The 24,362-nt window shown below is 41.4% G+C and overlaps 1 protein-coding gene and 1 non-coding gene across 2 annotated transcripts in view; one reads left to right on the top strand and one right to left on the bottom strand.

Annotated features, from left to right (window-relative positions):
* AATF (apoptosis antagonizing transcription factor) overlaps positions 1-24,362 on the top strand; it is a 114,602-nt gene that overhangs the window by 23,161 nt on the left and 67,079 nt on the right. The window contains exon 4 of the mRNA XM_075264384.1: positions 3,095-3,232. Within this exon, the coding sequence (XP_075120485.1) occupies positions 3,095-3,232 (138 nt within the window). The remainder of the gene's footprint in view (positions 1-3,094; positions 3,233-24,362) is intronic.
* LOC142196356 (U6 spliceosomal RNA) lies at positions 21,563-21,669 on the bottom strand. Its single transcript, XR_012715199.1, has one exon. It is a non-coding gene; the product is annotated as a U6 spliceosomal RNA (small nuclear RNA).

Below are 24,362 nucleotides of genomic sequence, written 5' to 3'. Positions count from 1 at the left end.
TTCTATATCTACACTAAGCTAAACATCTTCCCCCAAACTACCTTCTAACTTACATACTTTACAAAAAATGTATATTTACCTAGATCGGCAGGTTGGTCTTTAGATTTTCTGGTGATGGAAAACCAGTGACGGAAACGGAACGTCACAGTACTAAGCCCCCACCCCATCATACTTATTTATCTTCCTGTCTGGATTTTCTGGGCATTGAACATTTCTTCCTTGTGTGGAGTCAGCTCCTCCTCTTCTTGACGTCTGCTGGCCTCCCATGCCTGCACAGTAGAGCCAGAGTGCCAGCTACAGTGCATACCGGCACTCCAGCTCTACAGCTCATGCTGACGCTCCTGCCCTAATGTGCTGGCGCCAGCAGACATCAAAAGGAGGAGTCTGCCCCAAAGAGGGTAGAGATCTTCTGTGCCCAGAAGATCTGGAAAAGAATACAGGTAAGTATGATAAGGTGAGGGTGGGGGGTGGGTTGAATTAGTTAGTTGGGTAGGCTAGGAGTTGGTGGGCTAGTTAGGGAAACAGGGAGGGGGGTATTAGAGAGGGAGCTAGAGTGAGATAGCCCTTAGTGAAGTGCAATGCATCATGGTAGTTGTAGGAAAAAAGAATAGGGAGATACCCATGTAAACAAATGCTGAGGATGCCAGGAGCTCCAAGAGAAACCAAGAAACCACTCAAAACTCTGCTTAAAGTATTTGGGTGCACTTATAAACCTATTAATAGAACTAACTATCTTTTTTTTTTTTTTTAATAAAAAATGATCAATTTTGCCCAGAAAAACACCTTTAAATTTACACACTTTGTATCTCTCCCTACACAGATACTGGCTAATGACTAGCTCACACAGTTTTATTTGTATTAGGGCTCGTTCACATCTGCACCCCGGGTCTCTTGTGTGTTTTTTTTTTTGTTTTTTTTTTTTTTCTTCTTTTCCAATAATATGGGAACTGCACTGTGAAAATGACCTTGTGTGCGCAAGGCAATGCATGTACGTGATCAGAGTTTCTTATCACGGGCGACATCCTGTTGGAGCACGTGAATGTCCTGTTTCTATTCCTCAATGACAGATGGCGTTCGTAGGTGGGTTAAAGTACCCAATCTCCAATTGGGGATCATAGCCGTTAATGGGTTAAGATTTTAAAAAACTTTTCACATTTTTTCAGTAATTAGAATATTATGGCAGGGCTGGGAGCCTTAAGAAGGCTCCTGGCTGCCTTGGTAACAGATCGGCTTCCAAGATCACGCTGTAAGGTGGCTGTCCTGTTACCAATTCTATTAGAGAAAGTGAAAGTAACCACTCAGATGCTGTGGTCACATTTGGGCTGAAAGACATTACAAATACCCTTTGATACGTTAGAAAGGTTCACTCCTCCTTCATCTTGTCTGCATATGATCTTGGTTAATGCCCTCCAGCACTCTGTGGCAGACTCTGTAAGGCTCAATTCACATCTGCATTCGGGATTCCGTCTGCTTAGGAACCCACAGAATGGAAACCGATGCGCATAGAAAAGTGATTCTCTGAAAACACGCAGACCTTGTAGACTGTAATGGGGTCTGTGTGGTTTCCGTTCATTTTCCATAGGAAATGTGGAAAGAAAAGTGCAGCTTGCAGGACTTCTCTCTCCTCATGTTTCATGCGGAAATTACACCGACCCCATTACAGTCTATAGCAGGGGTCCTCAAACTGCGGCCCGTGGGCCACATGCGGCCCGCCAAGCACTTCTGTCTAGCCCCGCCGACAATGCCGGCAGGCGTGCATTTATAATGAAGCTCCTGGTGAGCTCGGGCCAGTCCATGGAGTGCACTTCACTTTACCTATGGGAGGGCACCGCTCCCGATGTCTGTGCGACCTGCTCTGCCTCCGGCCCACTGTTTAAAAAGTTTGAGGACCCCTGGTCTATAGGTTCCCAGGTAACTGCTTTTCTATGCGTATAGGTTTCTGTTCAGAGGATCCCCAAGCGGACTACCCGAACGGAAATCTGAAAGCAGATGTGAACCGAGCTTAAGCCACCCAGGCTACTGTAAACTGCACCTAAGAAGACAATAGGGGTTGTCCTATTAGAAAACACTAATTATGTAAATATAGATAATGTCTGAAACCATATTGAAGATCCTCTGCTCAATAATTAACAAAGTATAGGAAAATTGATATTGCATAGAATGTTTTCGCATTTCTTTACTAACATTTCTCCACGCGTGTGTGCGTGTAGATGTATCAAGAGAATAGGAATTTTGGGGGCAACACGGCTCTGTGGTTAGCACTGAAGCCTTGTAGCGCTGGAATCCTAGGTTCAAATCCTGCCAGGAGAAACCTCTGCAAGGAGTTTGTATGTTCTCCCCGTGTTTGCATGGATTTCCTCCCATTCTACAAAGACATACTGATAGGAAAAAAATTTACATTGTGATCCCTATATGGGGCTCATAATCTACATTAAAAAAAAAAAGTATAGGAATTTCTAACTACCGTAGCACTAGAAATGTATTTTTCTAAATAAGGCTGGATTCACATCTGCGTCTGGTATCCGTCCGCTTGCAAACCATTTTAAGAGAAAAACGGTTTGGTACAAAAAGCATTCCAAACAATTACACAGCGGATACCCGAATCTGGTTTTTTTTTTGTTTTTTTTTTGGACGGATGGGTGTCCGTTCACAAAATCTGATTATTTGTAATCCGTTTGTGTCCATCTGGAATCCTTATTTTTAGTACAGAGACAAAATCCTGCAAGTTCTACTTTTCTCTCCACACAAAAAAGCGGAAGCCAGACAGAATTGGCACAAACTGATACATGCGGATTACTTTTAAAAACCCAATGAAATCACTGGATTTTAATCTGGACTGTTCAAAATCAGTTTTTGAACATTTCCAATACTGATTTTGAACGGATTTGGTGAATGCATATGTGAAGCAGGCCTAAATCACATCAGCTGGAAAACTGGATTTCGCTAATGTTTGGAAACAAATTGTAAAATTCTGGGGGCTATGCTGGTACTACATAAATATAATTTATTTATTCTTATCATTAATAAGAATATTTGAGTTACCCTATTTCTAACAATTGCTATGGTGACAGTGATCCTTTTTTTTTTTTTCTAGCTATTTGGGATCAGCTTCTGGAAGGACGAATAAAACTACAGAAAGTTCTGGCTTTAGCCAATCAGCTTCCACAACTCAACATGTTTGCTTTGCTAAAGAAAGAAGGAGGAGCTGAGGTCTTAACTCCAATGACAAACAGTAAGTTTATATGCATTTCTCAAAGTTTCTAATCACAGTCCAGTAACCATTATTTCTCAGGAGAACAAATATGTTAATCCCTTAATGCTTAACTTTAAAACAACTTTTGATTTTTCTTGCAGTATTTGTGTCCTTAATAAATTTTGAAATATACACTGCTCAAAAAAAACAAAAAAACAAAAACATGCATGCCCACGCATTGTAGGGAGGTCATACAGGCACGTGGAGGCCTCATTTTGACATATTTTTAGTGTGTTTTTCCATTTTAATTTTGGGGGTGACTCCAAATCCAGGCCTCCATTGGTTAATACATTTGATTTCCATTGAAGATTTTTGTGTGATTTTGTTGTCACCACATTCAACTTTGTACAGAACAAAGTATCCATTGAGAATATTTCATTAATTTAGATCTAGGATGTGTTATTTGAGTGTTCACGTCATTGTTTACACTGTGTTTCCATAACCACAGACCTGGGGATGGTCTTATCTTTCCGTTCAGGACAAGTGACGAAGCTCACTGCTCTCAGTAGGGGAGGGGGCTGAGTGCTTGGAGTGAGATTGTATTTCTAAGCTGCTATTTCTCAGCTGTTTATCTCCCGCTCTTCCGGTTATCAGCTCTAATTGAGACAGGGAGTCTGTTACCTCTGTATGTAAACACAGACCTAAAATTCAGTTTATTGCAAGCTGACTCTTGGTCCTGCAGCATGTACAGTAAGTTTGTTTTTCTCTCCCACCACGTGCAGTATAATAATGAAACCCCACCCACTTCTTTACCAAGAAAACCAGGAAGTGAACAGAGCACAGCCTGCAACTTGGTGAGCAGGCGAGTTGGGAAAACCCCTTTATGAAATGTTGGATTCCTTCTGTGAAATCCTGAATTTTTTTCAGTTTCCCTTTCTTTGTATTGAGAGTTACTCCTGTCTCACATCTTACTGTTTATGGGAGTACAGGGCTGTGTAAGATGTTGGGAAACTGAAGAGAGGCGAATACAGTTATTTTGGAAATTTTACAACATACAAATTTGCTTTTTGTGTCATGAAAGCGGAGATTCTCTTCTTTCATATGACACAGCAGTGCTATCTACAATATTTCCAGAAATATCTCTGGTTGAGAACCTAGTCGGGATTGGGATATTTATATCATATATATTATATATTATACAGCTGCATACAAATATGCTAATCCTAATACTGTTTTCAGCCAGTGATATCTCTGGAAATATTTTAGATAGCACCTTAGTGTAGTATGGGGAAAAAAAGAAGGGGAAAAAAAAAAATTGCGAATTTGTAAGTTATATCTTGGACATTATAAAACAATCTCATATGAACAGATCTCAATACAGAAAAAAGGGAAAGGGTGAGTAAATGCAGGATTTCACAGAAGGGATCCAAAATTTCTTAAGAATATTACAAAATTTATTAATGACTCTTAATCAGAAGTTGTTGGCAACATTTTTTATTTATGAAAAACAGTAAAAATTTTTTATATCTCTCCACTGTCAGAAGTTGTTCCTCACAGCTTAGCGCCATCGCTGGGCTAAGCCCCCCCCCCCCCCCCCCCCCAGCAGTACTCGTCCTTAGACTTGTACTTGAGGGGGCATTCCTCACAGCTCAGTGTCATCGCTGGGAGGTAAGGAACGCCCACTCTGACAGTACAGGTTATGTTGGGGGGGGGGGGGGGGGTCGTTTTTTCCTAGAGATGAAGCTATGCTGTGAGAAACACCCATTTGACAGTGGGGAGATATCTGTGGCGAAATTAACCGCACTAGTATCTCCACCACCAGGGCAAATTCCAGGAAAGCAGGCTGTTGGCTTTCTAGCTGTATATAAAACCACATATGCATGAGGACATGAAAGGTCCTCTTTAACAGCACTTGGTGATATGCTTTACATCGTAGTCATGGCCACAGGCAGCAATACACTGAGTCATTGAGGAGCTGACTTATTGAGGTCTATGGGAGCGGAGGAGATAATCTGTGATGTAATCTATGGTCAGTAGTGGATGAAATCATGGGTCACAATTGGTGTTACCTGTTTTAAGGTGATTCCATGAGAAACCCATTTAAACCTTTGGTAGGCAACACAGTTTTTTGTTATGGTTTTTGATAGTTTGCCACTTTTTTTTTTTTTTGTTGCAAAAACTGCATTAAAAAACGCCAAGCGTTTTTTTTTTTTTCACGAAAGTTTCCAGGTCCATGCAGTGTGCTTGAGCAGAAAAAGCAATACAAAACACCACAAAAACCTTATCCTGTAAAAAGACGAGGCAAACAAAGTTTCCTAATTTCTGAAGCAGATTATTTTCAGCCTGCAAAATACTCCGTGAACATACCAGTACCCAAATGGGTATTGAATACCCAAATGGGTGCGTAAATACAAGGGACAAAACTATTGATCTCCATTCAAGTGTTCGGTATAAGGAGATGATTTCCTAGACATAAGACTCCTATTAAAGTGACCAGCCCATGTCTCTTCCTTGAGTAATTTCAGATAGAAGCATGTTCTGTATTGTATCAGTGCTGGAAAGAAATCAGTTTGCTTGACCTGCCACTAGATTTTGGTCTGACAAGGGTGAAGTTGTCCCTTGGGAGGATTACTTGCAAAGACCTGTTACAGGTCAGGAGGCAATCGGAAACAAAGGGGCAGACCTTTCCGTCCAATGATGCGCCTCCCACGACACCAGAGATGTGTCAAGGATTCACCTTCAGCCAAGTAAAATTTAATAAAACAGAACAAGGTCTATAACTGGGATTGCCAGTTTTCCAGAAAATGTTGGTTTTATATGAACCTCAAACCTGATAACAGTCTCCCTTTAAACTCTTTCCACACAATGATGTAATATTACATCATGGACCGGTGTCAAGGATTGGGATAAGATGATTTTGCAGCAAGAGTGTAGGTGGATCTATAGACTTAGATCCACTTACCCTGATGGGGTTCTTGAAAACTTGTCCTTTTGGGTGTGTTTTTCTTTTTGTTTAGTTTTTTTTTAATATAATGATGATATGCTGAAGGATCATGGGATTGATGGCATGGCACCGACGATAAAACCAGGTGAAATCTCCAAAAGAAGATTACTTCTCACCAAAAATAGAACAAATTCTGGTTTGCAATCAAGTCATTCAATTGTTCTTAAAGGGTTTTCCCATCTCATTCTGTCACCAACTTGCCTGCTATCTCTTCTTCTCACTTGTATTCGTCAACGTGGTGGGTGGCTTTGACATTTTAATGGACAGGACACCATAAAGTACCTCAATAGATATAGACTTTGCCTTTACTTTGAAATATTATTTATTATGATTGATAGATATCTATAATAATGCAGATCAAATAATATGCACAGTAAGGGGCCACACGGTGGCTCAGTGGTTAGCACTGCAGCTTTTCAGTGCTGGAGTCCTGGTGTTCAAATCCCGCCAAGGGCATAAAACCATCTGCAAGGAGTTTGTATGTTCTCCCTGTGTCTGCATGGATTTCCATCCCATATTCCAAAAAAGACATACTGATAGGGAAAAATGTACATTGTGAGCTTTATGTGGGCTCACAATCTACATTTAAAAAAATAATAATAATAATAATAATAATATGCACAGTAGGGAAAAAAATGTCCATGCTGCCATAATGGAAGGTCGGCTTGCAGTAATCTCAGCACTTATCTCTTTGTTTACATACAGAGATGGCAGGCACTGAACTAGTCAATGGTCTTAGCCCTTATCTGCAATCTGCAATTAGCTGACCTGATTGTCTGGGACAACAACTCCAAGAACAAGTGCAATACCTGAGATCTCAGCCCCACTCCCTTGCAGAAAGCAGTGAGTCATGTCTCCTTGTCCAGAGATGCTAGATAAGGATAGGACCAGGCTGGGGATCTAGGAAACTTTGTGTAAAGAATGGGGCAGAATAATCTTACATAGGAGATAAACAAAGCAGCATTTCTAAAGCAATGTATTTAGAAAAACTTTTACATTTTCATAATCTGTCAGTGTAAATAGGATCCATAAGATGGGAATAACTCTTTTTAAATTCTAGAATAGAAATACTGAACCTGCAGGCCACGTGCTAAACCCCGACTGTGGCCACCCACTGTCTGTTTACCTTCCTACATGTCCTTTTGTTTCTCCCTACTGCTGTCCAAATGATTCATTGTAAGACTGCTGTCCCCTAAGCCTTACAATAGGGGCAATGGGAATCGGCAATTGTCCCTGCTCTCCCTTCTATTCAAACAGCAGGGATAAGTGCTGATCCCTGCTGCAGCAGTAGTAGGGTATCATGGTTTTGGGACCGTGGTTTGGGAGATGAGTATTTCTCCTGACTGTTGTTAGTTGTTTGTTGGAGCACTCAACAGCCTTATACTCTATGGGGAGGGGGGGCTGTAATAGGGAATTATACTTTGTGAGGCGGATCACCAGAAGCTCATTATAACATAGGAAGGCAGCTAATTTAGCCCCAATCAGAGGCAGCCAGTGTAGAACTTACACACCCCTTGCTTGCTTGCTTTCTGACACAGCCCTCCTGACAATACAGAGACTAATATATCGGGTACTAAAACTAACACAGCATTGATTGCTCATTAACGGGGGAGCTAGAGAAAAAACTCCAGCTGTGCCAGAATCAGTGGAGCAACAGCTATTAAATGATACAAGGAGCTGGACTCGTGGGAGGTTGTAAAAGATCTTCTTTAAAGAGGACCTTTCATGGATTTGTCGTGCTCAATAAAATTGCCTTTATATTCGTCCAATTGGGTGAGCGCTGGTTTTTGCCTATCTGTTCAGACGTCCTTGTGACGGTGACTAGCAGCTGCCCGTCTTCACCTTATTGATCAATACAAACATTGGTTGTTGTGTCTCACACAACTGGACCAGGTGAGCAGTCACCTATTGTCTTTGTTTGTCATTTTGTATATCGAAAGTATTACACCAGGAACGGCTCGGTGCCGTGTTCTTCTTCTTTGTTTTCTCTTTCATGGATTTGGGCACATGCGGTGTCATATACCGCTGGAAAGCCGACAGTGCACTTAATACAGCTCACTGTCAGCTTTCCCGATCTGTGCCCCGTGTGAAGAGCTATCGGAGCCAGTACCATAGCTCTTCATCATCAGAAGAGCGTTTCTGACACTCTGTCAGGAACGTCCTTCTCCACAGCAGCGCCTATAGCGCTGTACTGTGTGAGCGGGGAGGAACGCCCCCTCCCTCTTCTCACACTACTCGTCCATAGACTCATCCATAGGATGTGTTGAATTTATTAATAGATTTGCATAATCTAATTTTACTCTACTATAGATTGTGCCGCAGGTAACCTTTTTCTGTCAGGTTACAATGGAGTCTCATGCCTCTTTCTTTGTCTTTGCACAATTGTAACAGTTAGAAGTCTAAAATTCAGTTTTTGTCATGACTTGCTCTCATTCACAATGCTCTCTTTTTGTCTCCTCATTTTTTTGCGTTGGTTTAGTAACACCACCACTTGTACTGTTGCTGTAAACACATAAATTGCCTGTATTAATTCTTAGTACCCCACAGTATTTTATGCATTTTTTTTTTTTTTTTAATGATAGGATTGCTTTGAAATTTTTTTGGCAAAAGTAAAATTTCAACAAGCGTCTATATCAATTAGAACCGAAAATGTTTGTCATAGTTTCAGAATTTCCAAATGGATAATTTCCATTCATTGTGAGACAGATGATGTGTTCCATTCTCTCTAATTGTTCCTAAAAAGGTGAGATATAGATTGTGATGCAGATGCAGCAACTCTGCTGTACTGGTGAGTTCTAATTATACATTAAGAAAGTAACTATGATAGGACACTGCAGATTAACCCCAATTTGCGATGGAGATATGAGAGAGAAATCACACGCTGTGTCCATGCTGTGTTGAGTAATGAAAATGTGTATCCTCTAATTACTACAAGTCAGTGGTCGCATGGCTTCATATGCAGGTAACACTGGCTGTGATGGGGGCTGCAAAGACAGCTTTAAATTTCCTGGCTACTTGCTAATGTTCAGTCGCCAACCTGTAGTTTACTATCCCCAAGTTTTTATGGGCTTAGCCAGATTCATGACACACATGCCATAAAGCGTATGTCTGATCAAGAATACTACTAGAGATGAGCGAACAGTGTTCTATCGAACACATGTTCGATCGGATATCAGGGTGTTCGCCATGTTCGAATCGAATCGAACACCGCGTGGTAAAGTGCGCCAAAATTCGATTCCCCTCCCACCTTCCCTGGCGCCTTTTTTGCACCAATAACAGCGCAGGGGAGGTGGGACAGGAACTACGACACTGGGGGCATTGAAAAAAATTGGAAAAAGTCATTGGCTGCCGAAATCAGGTGACCTCCATTTTAGACGAATAGTGGATTTCAAATCCGGGTCATATGAGAATGTGAACTTTGTGACTATGAGACAGGGATAGCTGTACAGGCAGGGATAGCTAGGGATAACCTTTATTTAGGGGGGAATGTTATTAAAAATAACTTTTTGGGGCTCTATCGGGTGTGTAATTGTGATTTTTGTGAGATAAACTTTTTCCCATAGGGATGCATTGGCCAGCGCTGATTGGCCGAATTCCGTACTCTGGCCAATCAGTGCTGGCCAATGCATTCTATTAGCTTGATGAAGCAGAGTGTGCACAAGGGTTCAAGCGCACCCTCGGCTCTGATGTAGCAGAGCTGAGGCTGCACAAGGGTTCAAGCGCACCCTCGGCTCTGATGTAGGAGAGCCGAGGGTGCACTTGAACCCTTGTGCACCCTCGGCTCTGCTACATCAGAGCCGAGGGTGCGCTTGAACCCTTGTGCACACTCTGCTTCATCAAGCTAATAGAATGCATTGGCCAGCGCTGATTGGCCAATGCATTCTATTAGCCCGATGAAGTAGAGCTGAATGTGTGTGCTAAGCACACACATTCAGCTCTACTTCATCGGGCTAATAGAATGCATTGGCCAGCGCTGATTGGCCAGAGTACGGAATTCGGCCAATCAGCGCTGGCTCTGCTGGAGGAGGCGGAGTCTAAGATCGCTCCACACCAGTCTCCATTCAGGTCCGACCTTAGACTCCGCCTCCTCCAGCAGAGCCAGCGCCGATTGGCCGAATTCCGTACTCTGGCCAATCAGCACTGGCTAATGCATTGTATTGGCGTGATGAAGCAGTGCTGAATGTGTGTGCTTAACACACACATTCAGCTCTACTTCATCGGGCTAATAGAATGCATTGGCCAATCAGCGCTGGCCAATGCATTCTATTAGCGTGAACTGAGTTTGCACAGGGGTTCTAGTGCACCCTTGGCTCTGCTACATCAGATTGCTACATCTGATGTAGCAGTGCCGAGTGTGCATCAGATGTGTAGTTGAGCAAAACTGACTCAGCACTGCTAAGTCTCTGCATTCGCATAGGAATGCATTGGCCAGCCTTCGGCCAATCAGCGCTGGCTCTGCCGGAGGAGGCGGAGTCTAAGGTCGGACCTGAATGGAGACTGGTGTGGAGCGATCTTAGACTCCGCCTCCTCCAGCAGAGCCAGCGCTGATTGGTCGAGTTCCGTACTCTGGCCAATCAGCACTGGCCAATGCATTTCTATGGGGAAAAGTTAGCTTGCGAAAATCGCAAACTGACAGGGATTTCCATGAAATAAAGTGACTTTTATGCCCCCAGACATGCTTCCCCTGCTGTCCCAGTGTCATTCCAGGGTGTTGGTATCATTTCCTGGGGTGTCATAGTGGACTTGGTGACCCTCCAGACACGAATTTGGGTTTCCCCCTTAACGAGTTTATGTTCCCCATAGACTATAATGGGGTTCGAAACCCATTCGAACACTCGAACAGTGAGCGGCTGTTCGAATCGAATTTCGAACCTCGAACATTTTAGTGTTCGCTCATCTCTAAATACTACCTGTAATACTGATACTACTACTGTATATTCTCCTAAAGACCACTTTATTATAGAAACTTGCAAAGCTTGAGGTTTTTTTTTTGTTTGTTTTGTTTTTTTTAATTCTATCAAATAAACCTACAAAAGCAAACTACAGCAACATCTGTTTATAATATATATATATATATATATATATATATATATATATATATATATATTTGTTACTATTATACGTATATATTAGAAGTCTAAATATAGAATTAATATATATATTTAGACTCCCATCCTGCCTGAAGCCCTCTCTCTGTGTAGGACCTCATTGAATGAAGCTACAGAAGCATGGCCAGTGTATGACACTTATGACATCCATCACGTTCAATCACGGCCGACGACACACGCACAGTCATGTGCACGTTGTCATAATCTTACTCCTCTGCTTATTCTGACCCTCGAAGTTTAGTGTGCTGTCCTGTGAATGATTTGACAGCCTTGCGTGTGTTCGTACATAAAATATACATAAGGTATACAAAGGTGTATCATATTTCTTAGTGAGGGAAATTCTTTAATCGGACGAATGAAGAGGGAAGAGCATTCATTCATTATTAATATAAGTACTGTCCCTTCATTGTGTTGATTGGTGAAGTTGTACACCACTGAATGAATATTGATGGCCTATTCTTAACATAGGCCATAAGTGTTTAAAGTGTACCTAACCTTTAAATAATCTTTGCATTAATCATTAGGACAGTGTATGTACATGGGGAATAACACTATATCTGGCCATTATATGACTTATATTATGGAATTTTTAGCACGTTTTATAATACATCAAGTACCAACACTAACTGCACTTGTAACTCAGGAACGGTGGAGGGTAGAAAGAGAGTTCCAACTATGTTGGAATTGGTGGAGTGGCTACTGTTAACAAAGGCTAAAAACTTGAACTGAAAAAAAAAAACAAAAGAAATAGGGAAAAAGACACTCATCATGCAAATGGAGTAATGTAAAATTACAAAATTTATTAGATATCAGTATACAAAAATGAAGAGAATAACTACCAATAGACAAAGATCAAAGAGGTGAGGCAAATGAGCAACTAGGTGAAATGACCAATAGACCAATGTTAGAGACAACACTGCACAAATTATAGAGTAACGTTCATATCCATACAAGAATTCAATAAAATATCATCCTGAATGTGTGTAATCTAATATGGGATATGATATCAATCACATATAATATGAAGAGTAATTGAAATATATTGCATGTGTCTCAAGTTAATCTACCTACAACAGTTCCAAGCATAAGGTAAGTATGCAAAACATTATATACAAGGTATAATATCAACCATATATAGTGAAAAGAGTCAAAAAGTACTGCATATGTCTCAAGGTAATACACCTACATCAAATCCAAGTTTAGAGTAAGTATACAGAGCATTGTATCCACATAATGGGCAAATGCAACCACAATAGCCGTGTATAGTGTTTAACTAACATAATGTAACATACCCATGGCGTTAGCAGGCAGATGCAGGTGACAAAGTCAGTCAGAGCCTCACCACGTTTGACCTTCCCCTCCCCTACGCACATTTTGGCGATAAAGTGCCTTCTTCCAGGGATAGAATTAGTGGAGGCTGTGAAAGAGCCTCTTTAACCCCTTCCCAACATGCACCGTACTATTACGGTGGGTGTCAGGTATTTAAAGATGGTGGCTGCTCTGTAGCAGAGTGACCACCATAGCCTCTGGATCTCCGCTAAAAAGTTGCCCCTGTACCTTTGACGTTGCAGGCCAGCCTCCACGCGGTGAGATCACAGGGGCCGAGCTCTTCCTGTGGAAACTGGGAGCCTTATGAAGGCTCCCAGGCCTGCTATAGGAATATTACTATCAGGGCTGGGGCTGGTCTTCCTCAACAGCAAAAGTCCCATAGATTGCAATACAACTGTACTGCAGTCTATGGGACTTGAAATCAGAATATTGAAGGTTCAAGACCCCTGGGGGTGGGGTGAATAAAATAGTTTAAACTAAAGGTAAACAAATTCTACGTCCGTCCCCTCGTCTGAAAACACCCGATCTACAAACACATGAAACAATAAAATCAAAAGAGCTAAACCGCTATTTTCGCCATCCTGCCTACAATAAAATTTTGAATAAAAAGTGCTAAAAACATCAGGCATTCACCAAAATGGTATAATTAAAAGTAAATCTGGCCCTGCAAAAGTCACCTTATGCATTCCTGTACAACGAACAGGTGTTAGAATATGATGAATCCAATAAAACTTTTGGATTTTTTTTTTTTTAAAGGGGTTAAAATGTAAAGCAATATACAAATTTGGTATCCCCTTAATCGTACTGACATAAAGAACACATTTGACATTTTATTTTTCATGCACTGTGAAAGCTGTAAAAACAAAGCCTGTAAGAAAGTCGCACAAACAGTTTTTCTTCAACGCGCCCCCAATTCTGATTTTTTTCCCCCAGTTTCCAAGTACACTTATACAAAATATTAAATGGTTATGGCGATTATTTAGTTTCCAAAATCTACCTGACTGGTTGCCTTTAACAAGTTGAGCCTTTCTCAAGCTTCTTGCATTGTCACATACTGATATTTGTTTTAACTGTTTCAGTGAATTATTTTACCTGGCAGCAGGTTGCCGTACTCGAAATGATTAACAGACCCCAAAACAACTATTAATAAGGTGACCTTTATTTTCAGTGTGAGCTATTAATGCGTTTAATAGGATAAGTTGCAAGTGGCATAAAGTACACTTTAATTTATGGGTAACTAATATGGTAGGACTTGTTGGTATTTAATAGAAACAATAGTTGACATTTAGCCCTTTAAATAAGGACATGGTTGTAAAAAGAATGTATTGCTGTTTTTTTTTTTGTTTAGTTTTTTTTAAAATGTGTATTAAAACCAGTGAAATAAATATATCCTTTTTATAAATTTATTTTCATTTTCTGATTATATATATATATATATATATATATATATATATATATATATTTATATATATATATATATATATATATATATATATATATATATATATAATATATATATATAAATTTACGTTTTGGTCATGCTTGTGGAGATGCAGAATACAGCTGTCAGACTCCACTGATCCCCGATAACAGGCATTCTTTATATGTATTGGCTGCAGCATGTGGCAAAAATTTATGAAGATCTCCCTTTAATGCTTCAGATTACCGTATGTGTTATGGTTTATAGAAATTAGAGTTTGCCACGGTGGTTCAGTGGTTAGCATTGCAGCATTGGAGTCCTGGGTTTGAATTCTGCCAGAAACAACATCTGCAAGGAGTTTGCATGTTCTCCCCGTATTTGTGTCGATTTCCTCCCATACTCCAAAGACATACTAATAGGAATAAACATGCATTGTGAGCCCTACATGAGGCTCACAATCTACCCCCCCAAAAAAGGACCAGACCATTGAAAGTTCCTGCATTCATGATCATATCCATTGTCAACCGATCCAAGCAAAAAGATGTGCATTATACGAAAAAGCCATTGAACTCAGTGGCTAACTACATTTTACATGTGTATTTTTACACGTGTAAAATGTACAGAATACACAGCGCGTAAACAGAATACACAGAGTGTAAACTCCGTGTGAAGGGGCCCTTTAGATGTTTTCCTACTTGGGGCCCTTGCCTTAAAGAGGACCTTTCATCAGATTGTCTCAAAAGAAAGAAAAAGACACCGAGCAGACCGTAGTGTAGATCTGTATAGTTAATATTTTGGTGAATTTACAATATAGGCTCACCTTCAAAGGTTGTGTGGATACACAACACTTCATAAAACAACAGGATCACTGGACAGGGATCCTATAGTTGGATACAGCTGCGAGGTACCTCACACACCGTGGGTGTGTAAATATGCAAGAAAGGACCGAGTTTGTCGATTTGGAATTACAAATCCTGGACAAGAAGGACCCGCGCTGATAGGTTAGGTGAAAAAACGACTTTTACTGGAACAACACACTACGCGTTTCGGGCATACACTCTGCCCTTCCTCAGGTGCAATAGTTCTTAGCCGTCCAGCCGAGAAGCTCCTCGGCTGGACGGCTAAGAACTATTGCACCTGAGGAAGGGCAGAGTGTATGCCCGAAACGCGTAGTGTGTTCCAATAAAAGTCGTTTTTTCACCTAACCTATCAGCGCGGGTCCTTCTTGTCCAGGATTTGTAATTCCAAATCGACAAACTCGGTCCTTTCTTGCTTTCATCAGATTGGGCACAGGAAGTTCCATATACTGCTGGAAAGCTGACAGTGCGCTGAATTCAGCGCACTGTCTGCTTTCCCGATCTGTGCCCCGAGTAAAGCGCTATCGGTCCCAGTATCGTAGCGCTTTACAGTCAGGAGGGCGTTCCTGGCAGTCAGTCAGGTACGTCCTTCTCCACAGCAGCGCCTATCGCGCTGTACAGTGTGAGCGGGGAGGAACGCCCCCTCCCTCTGCTCACAGTGCTCATTTATAGACCAGTATTATCAGGAGGGGAGGGGGCGTTCCTACCCGTTCACACTGTACAGCGTGATAGGTGCTGCTGTGGAGAAGGACTTTCCTGACTGACTGTCAGGAACGCCCTCCTCACTGTAAAGCGCTACGATACTGGGACCGATAGCGCTTTATCCGGGGCACATATCGGGAAAGCCGACAGGTGCGCTGAATTCAGCGCACTGTCTGCATTCCAGCAGTATATGGAACTGCCTGTGCCCAATCAGATGAAAGGTCCTCTTTAAATCATGTTTTTTTTTTTTGTTTTTTTTTTTATAGCAGATTCCACCATTTTGCTAAAGCATTGGACTGGTGTACCAATGGCCGTAATTTTTTTTTTTACTTTAGCGCTAATCTCCCTAATGAAACCTGAATATTTAATGTCATATTTTAATCAAACATAAAGGGTAATCTGCAGTATGGACACCTCATTTATATATTTTTGCCAGTCATGACTTTATAAGGTTTAACTGTCCTATGAAACCTGCAATCCTAAGTTTAACTTGATGGTTTACTGCAAAATTGCTTCTAAATTGAAGTAGAAAATGTTTTGCAGACCTGGCAGCTTTCAAACCTTGCACCCATTTGTCACCCAGCATTTCCCTTTGTGTATGGAACAAGAATTAATTAGACTCTCGGCAGGAAAACTGTATGGCAATAATTTATATAGGAAAAATATCTATTAAAAAGACAGTCTTGCTTTGTTGAAACCTTTACTTCCACATCCCATACTGATTATTAAGATTTTATTCCTTTACATGTGTAAAATTGTATTTTCTCTTGCTTGAGACTGGCTAAATGTAAAATCTAAGGGGTTGTGAGTATAAAGCTTCCCCACAAAAGATCTTATATGCAATGTACAGTGGAAATGCTCAGCCTATACAGCTAGATTGAGTTAAAATAATGTAAAAAGTTAGGGTATTTAAAGGATCAGTAATTAAAAAAAAACAATATAGTGTTCTTTTTTTTTTTTTTTTTTATTAGAGAGGTGTTCCTCTTGATATTGCACCACACCATTCACATTACTTCCCTGTTGAACTGGATCTAAACTAGGGGAAGAATAGCCCCGGACAAGGTACCAGTGTAGAGCTGTCCTTTTCTTTTAGGACTGGCACTTTTTCCTGGAATCTGAAATGCCATGTTGAAAACCTTGAGGTCTTCCTTTGCAGACAAATATAAGGGGCATTTTTCTACTTGGACTTCATTCACATATGAGTCTTCATAAGAGAGAAAAATTACTCTTGCATGGACACAATATATTCCACATATGCTTATACTACAAAAATATAGAAATATTTATTCTGGCTGGTCAAAGCTGTAGTGGGGAAATAATTTAAAATGTCCAAGTTGCTATTTTTTCACCATTTCACAAAATCAAAATTTCACACAAAATGGTGTCAAAACACCTCCCAAAAAATAGACCTATCTGGATTATGTGATAATACACAGCCCAGATTGGGAAAGTCATCTACCCAGAGTTCAAGCTGTCCTTAATTCTATTAGGAAGGCGAGTTTGACAGCAAATCCCCAAAAATGTACCATTGGGCAAGAAGAGGCAAAGTACTTGGGGTACATAATTGGACGAGGTGTGATTAAGCCTCAAATTGACAAGATTGAGGCCATTCAGAGCTGGCCTAAGCCAGTGAACAACAAACAAGTGAGGGCATTTTTGGGCCTAACTGGTTACTATAGGCTGTTTATTGAAAACTTTGCCAGTATTGCTGCCCCCTTATCTGACTTTACAAAAGGTAAGGAGTCAATCATGATCAAATGGACTACTGAAGCCGAGCAGGCCTTCCAAAGACTAAAACAAGACTAAAACAACGCCCTTCTGACTGTAAAGCGCTACTTTACCGGGACCGATAGCGCTTTACACCGGGCACAGATCGGGAAAGCCGATAGTGCGCTGAATTCAGCGCATTGTCAGCTTTCCAGCAGTATATAGAACTGTCTGTGCCCGATCTGATGAAAGGTCCTCTTTAAGTAAGAAACTGAGCATGAGAAGAGGTATTCCATTGTAGAGAAAGAATGTCTGGCAATCAAGTGGGCATTAGAAGCTCTCAGATACTACCTGATAGAACATTCTTCCTACTTCCTGGCGCCCTTAGTGGCTGCCTCGATACAGGGCTCCAAGCTGGGAGCAATCTCTATCTTTCCTTTCTCACTCTTTTCCTCTGTATCTTCAAGAATCGTGTAACTAAGCAATCTAGCACTATGAATTAGCAACTATAAATCGAATGGAAGACCCTGTGGAGTATTTTGTTTCTATTGTAAAGCATGGACAACGACAAAACCTGGCTCAGCTGGTTTCCACATGTGCCTGTTACCATCCCCCCAGCTAGGACAGCATGGCTCACCATGCGGCAAGGAGGAGAAACCTACATGGAAATGCGGACTTCTTCCTTCAAGGAGATGATTTTTGGAGTCTATTGCTGGTGTGTGAAGATGCTACAGCTGACTGGTATTTCTCTCTATTACTGTGGACACGTGGGACTCTGCTACAGCCTGGGAACCTACCATCACCCACCTACCCCCAGGAGTTATGGAAGCTTGGCAAGAGAGCAGCACCATGTATACCTGGATGGTTTCAGACCTCTCTGGGCAGTAGAAAACAGTGGTAAGAAGAACGGAGGAGGGCTGTGATGAAGGACATTTGGGGCATTTTTTGTGGTTAATGGACAATAGTGCTGATACAAGATACCAAACTATCAGCTGTGAGCAGGAGATCTCACCACCTACCAAAGGAACTGCCACATGTTATCATGATAGCTGCATATGTCCCCCACCTCTGCAAAAATGTTTTCTGCTTGTTATATCTACATGCTGTGACCCCTCCTCATGTCTTCCAACCACGGTTGGGCTGTATTATTATTAACAACACTCCACACAGAGAACTAAATGATCCTGCCGTGTGTCTGTGTTTCTTTCCTTTTTAGTTGCTCTGATTCCTAGGATTTCTCTATCTGCCATGAGCTTGTATGTGTTTCTCTCTTGTTATATACTACTGTACCATCTATGAAACTGTATCACTGAAATTTCCCCATTGTGGGACTATTAAAGGATTATCTTATCTTATTCACACTGGTAACAGACCATGCCCCACTAAAAAGGATGTCTCAAAACCGAGAAAAAATACAGACTTGTGACCAGATGGTTTATGTCCTTGCAGGACTTTAACTTTACTGCTGAGCATAGGCCAGGCTCTCAGCTTGGAAATGCAGATGCCCTGTCTCGGGCATACTGCTTAAGTACACGGAGTGTTCCTCCCCTGAGGTCGAAAGCTTCCTGAAAGCTGTGTATAAGAGGGCAGATAGCCCACAGGTATATGGCTCTCTCTGCTCCTGGGAAAACCAATTGTGAGTAATACTGCTGTATTTTGTATTTAGGGAGCTGTGCAGAAGGCCCAGCTCTCATAGTTAGGAAACCTGTTATTGAAGGTAGAAGCTGGACGGCTAGGATTTTATTTTGTATTGTTTCTGTTTTGCCAGGAAAATTGCTAATTACACTGGTTGCGGCCAGTTGCACCATACTTGGCTGGATTGAACTTTCATTTTTGTGCCAAAAAGTGTTCGTCTATCTGAGGAGACGACGATCCCTGAGCTAATCCCTTTACAACAGTTGTATAAAGAGAATAATACAGTATATAGGGTGCAGGGTATCATAGGGAGCACAGTATGGCACATTATTTATTTATTTTAAACAGTGGCCGCTTCTTTTAGACCATTCAGTGCAAATATGAACAAAGCATTAGGCCAGGTTCATTCGCTCTGTATGACAGTTGTAAGTGTGATTTTCATTTAGTTTTCAAGAACCTTTCAATTATTGCGGAGTTCACCTCAAATTTAGATTTTTTTTTTTTTTTTTAAATCAGCATTGTTAAAAAAGTTTGCCTACCCTTGCTCTAGAGCATTCAAAAAGGGCAAAGTTCCTGTTTTTAGGCAGTTTAGAATGTCTCAGTTTTCGCATCTCCTTTGCAAGGTTGATGACGGCTTTATTGTACTACTTAGGGCTTTATTCAAACCATGACCTGACTAACACAAAATATATAAATTTTCTGTTTTGATACACCCAAAATGCATCTAGCTGTGCTATACAAATTTTCCCCTCATAATTGACAAGTACAGTAGTCCCCACCCCCATAATACATGGGCACTGGTTTCCAGTAATAGCTAAACTTGGTACCCCCATAGCACAGTTCTCTCCTATAATGACTTTTCACAATCTCTTATGATGGATAGGTACAGCCCCCATCCCAACATAATATTGGGGATAGATACATTAGGCACAGTCACTAAGTCTGTGATAACAGATCTTTGTATTGCATAGTGACACGTGCTGTTTAGCAGGCTCTCTGTACAGGATATGGGGAGGCCCATGCTCAAGGCAGTAATAGGGAATAGACTTGGCTTTTGGCTCTAGCAGGTAATACATAGTGCCTGCTTTATGGCAACCTATAGCTGTTATTCTTAGGGGGCATTCACACTGAGTTTTCTGGCGCTGATTCTGACTCTGAATCCGCACGGGAAAAAAGCCTCCCACTCCACGCAGCTGTTTTCCCGCACGGATTCTGGCGCGAATTCCAAGTCAGATCCCACGCACGGAAACTCCTTGTGAATGGACCCTCAGCTTACAATAGCATATCTGTTGAACAGTTCCTCAATCTTTTTTAAGCGAAGTAACCATAAGACTAAGACTCTATGTTGCGGAAACACCACTTTTTTTTCTTTCTTTTTTTTTTGCAGATTTTGCTGCGTTTTTTTGAGCCAAAGTCAAGAATGGCTACAAAAGGAATGAGAAATATATAAGAAGTACTTATACTTCTTCCTCAATTCATTCCTGGCTTTGGCTTAAGAAAAAAAAGGAAGCAAAATCTGCAACAAAAAAAAGCTGCGTTTCTGCAATGTAGGGCCTCAGCCTTAGTGGGAAAAAGTCCTAACCGATTGTCCCTAAAGTAGATACCGGTTATAAATTACTTACAACACTTACGTAATGGCCCCTTCAATGTCTCCATATATGGTAAACTGGTAACCGATTAATAGCACTAACAGACATTTGTTAATAAGTGCGCTCATATGTGCACTCACAGTGTTTTGAGTGATTTCTGTGTTTCTCTGGGAGCGCCTAGCATCTTCTGCATTTGTTTAGCAGGTATAGCTTCCTGCTGCCTTAGTTGATGCAATGCATTCTGGTAGGTGTAGGCTCTCACACTCTCTCTCCTTCTCACTCCTCCCTTTTTTAACACCCCTTCCTGTCTCCCTAGCTATTCCGCCCACTGCTAGCACTTTCCAACTTACTCAGCTCACCTCCCTACCCTATTATACTTTACCTGTCTTCTTCCTGTCCATGCGTCCTTCTGTGGGGAATGGCTCCTCCTCTTTTGTAACTGCCGGTGTGCAGCTGTCCCAGCACTGTGCTGTAGCCTTCACTAGCCTCCCACGCTTGCGCAATAAAGATAGAGTTTCAGCTTCAGTGCTAAGCCAGCACTCTGGCTCTTTTGCACACACGCCGGCTAACGTCAAGGTAGGAGGATCCATTGCCCGCAGAAGAAGTGTTTAAATAACACTTGATTCAAAATAGGTAATTCCCTTTAAATAGGCTAACAGAGGTACATGTATTATGGAACCAGGCTACATCAAGTATTTATGTACTGCTATTGAGTTAATCTGATGCAGATTGTCCACAGCCAAGTGGAGCTATCCTAAGGCAATATCTGCTCATCACAGTTTCTAGCAGCAGGATTCCTTGTGATCTGCTTATCTTCATAAAACCTCTACTGTAAACATGTGTTTGTCCAAGTCAGTTTACCTTTTTTCAAGTCAGTGATCAGTGAAAAGGTGTGATGACTCAAACATGCTGCAAGTGTTACTTTGTATGTTAACAAGTTGCCATAAAAGAAAAAGGGGTGCTACTATTTTCCTGCATCATGTAATAGAAATTACAAAAGTATGATTTTATTTATTTATTTTACATGGAATGCTTCACAAATTTGCATGTCTTCCTTGTGTAGGGGCCATGCTAGTCTTTTCTGTCTCGTTCCAATTTTTGTATATGTGCTGCCGAAGCGAGCACACAAGTATGATTTAGTTCTGTGTTCTGGATTTAGTCTATAGTATAAGTACAGTGGTATAGATTTATCAGTTGACTATCGTGTTAGTTTTGCACAAAAGCCATTCTTATTTTCCCCTATCAGTATGTCTTTGGAGTGTGGGCTACTTTAAAGGGGCTCTATCATTGGGAAAAGTAATTTTTAACTAATCATATCCTTGCATAGTCTTTAGGCTATTTTACACCTACCTTTAGTATGTAGATAGCCTCAGTGCGTTTTTATTCATATGCTAATTAGACTGGTGCACAATGCACCATGCACCCTCTTTGCTATTGTTTCCTATGGCACAGGCTGTTGCTGCTGATTATGACTCAGCTTCCTGTTTGCACACACACATAGGAGATAATAGGAGAGACGAGTGCTGCTGGGAACTTCCTGTGCTGGATGGAAGCTCATTAGCATATGAATAAAAATGAACTTATTCAGAAACCACTGAGGCAATCTACATACTAAAGGTAGGTGTGAAATAGCCTTTCTAAAGTCTATGCAAGGATGTGTTTAGTTAAAAATGACTTTTCCCAATGATAGAGCCCCTTTAAACTGCTCCCATGGTGCTGTAGATGCTGTTAGCAGAATAAAAATGATACCTTTCTTAAGTTTCAGAGCCCCAAGGGATGCATAGTAGCACATAGGGACATTTTCTTCTATTAATGAGCACTGATTCACTATCACTAAACACGCTAAGCGTACATTCAGTAAGCATCAACTAACACTGCCCAGGGGGAGGAGCTGAATGCAGGATGGGCATGTTTAGTGATGATGCAGCAGTGCTCAGTAATAGAAGAAAACTCCCCCTGTGCTCCAAGATCCTCATTTGAATAAAGAATAAAAGTGATTTTTCTATGCGCCCGTGGGGCTCTGAGACATGAGAAAGGTATTGGTTTTTATTTTGCTAACAGCATCTACAGCACTGTGGGAGCAGTTTAAAGTAGCTGGCAGTGATACTCCCTTTAAACACCTTGCCAATCTCATGTGACTTATTTAGGTTGTTTCTAGGTAGGTACATTTTTATTTATTTTCTGAAAAACTGTGTACAACTTGGTGGTGACGAGCGAGTAGTATTCGATCGAATACCTCGCCGGCATAGGAATGTGTGTAATTGGCCGAACACCAAGGGGTTAAACGCTTCGAATATTCAATGCGCTTAACCCCTTGGTGTTCGGCCGACTACACGCATTCCTATGTCGGCGAGGTATTCGATCGAATACTTCTCGCTCATCACTAGTGTTTAGTACTTGCAGTATATTGGAGAATGTGGCAACAAATCTTTACTATCTTCATTGACTTTAATTATATGCTGCTGCTCATATCCTGATGGACAAAATGACTGTTTGGACACCTCCACTTTCCTGCTGTCTGTCCTGTAGACATGCATACCCAGGTCAGCTAAGTGTGCAGGCATTGTCAATGTATAGAGCATTGTAAGCTTCTACCTATTGCATATGCTCTGTGAGAACAAAAGGTAGAAATCCACCGTACCATATCCTTATTTCTCAAGACCTTTGCAGTCAAATGACTGACTGACTATGTATATGGCAGTGTCCAGACTGTCTTGCTGAAATTGGCAAGTATAGAAGATAGTTATGTAATATATATTAGTGAGAAGGTGACAAGCAATGTGCTGGAGTCCTGCTATATCTGCCACAGATTCTTGACTTTTGTCTGGTCCAGTGTGGGTCAGGAATAGGTTTCAGCCCCACATGTGGGTCCTTGGCTCGTTACTGGCCCATAAAATGTTGCAGAGTCTGCACTTCAAGATAGATCAAAGAAGTAATGGGTGGCAGGGTCTGCCCTATAACCCTGAGTCCGGTGAGACCAAATTGTGCTGGCTTATTTTCCGTGTGGCTGGTAGTAAGCCACACCTATAGTTATGTTATTACTTCTGTTTAGTTAGGGGGCGTTCACACTACCGTCGGTGTCCGACATATAGTGTCCGCTCCTAGTGTCCGCTCAAAATCTGTCACGGACACTAGGAGCGGCCACTAGATGTGTCCGTGACACCTGTCATTCAAATGAATGGGCATCGGGTGCGTTCTTTTGCACTCCGTGCCCGTCCTTCCCTGTCCGCAAGAGAAGATGTCCGACTTCTCAAGCGGACAGAAAAGCCCTGCATGCAGGGTTCCTCTGTCCGCTTGAGAAGTCGGACATCTTCTCTTGCGGACAGGGAAGGACGGGCACGGAGTGCAAAAGAACGCACCCGATGCCCATTCATTTGAATGACAGGTGTCACGGACACATCTAGTGTCCGCTCCTAGTGTCCGTGACAGATTTTGAGCGGACACTAGGAGCGGACACTACATGTCGGACACCGACGGTAGTGTGAACGCTCCCTTAGTTGCTCGGACGAGCAGGAATTTTTTTATTTTTGCCTGAAGGGCTGTATTTTGTTTTTGCTCATTTGTGCCTAAAGTAAAGGTTTATTTATTATCTATCAGTTACTGTCCATTATAAGTCTGTTGTCCATAGACTTCAATGTTAAAATAAAAATAATGGACACTTGCTTTCCGTTTTAGTTTAATAGACAGAAAAGTCCTGCGTATAGGATTTTTTTGTCCGCTGGAAAAAATGGACTTCTGGCGGATTGGGTGTAAATGGTCACTAACAGACACAAATTAAAATCCCATTGAAACGAATGGAAATTTTAACGGATTTATGA

The sequence above is a fragment of the Leptodactylus fuscus genome, chromosome 2 (assembly GCF_031893055.1).
Source record: "Leptodactylus fuscus isolate aLepFus1 chromosome 2, aLepFus1.hap2, whole genome shotgun sequence".
Lineage (NCBI taxonomy): Eukaryota > Metazoa > Chordata > Amphibia > Anura > Leptodactylidae > Leptodactylus > Leptodactylus fuscus.
The sequence above is the reverse complement of the archived record's forward strand: the minus strand, read 5'-3'. Positions and strand labels throughout refer to the sequence as shown.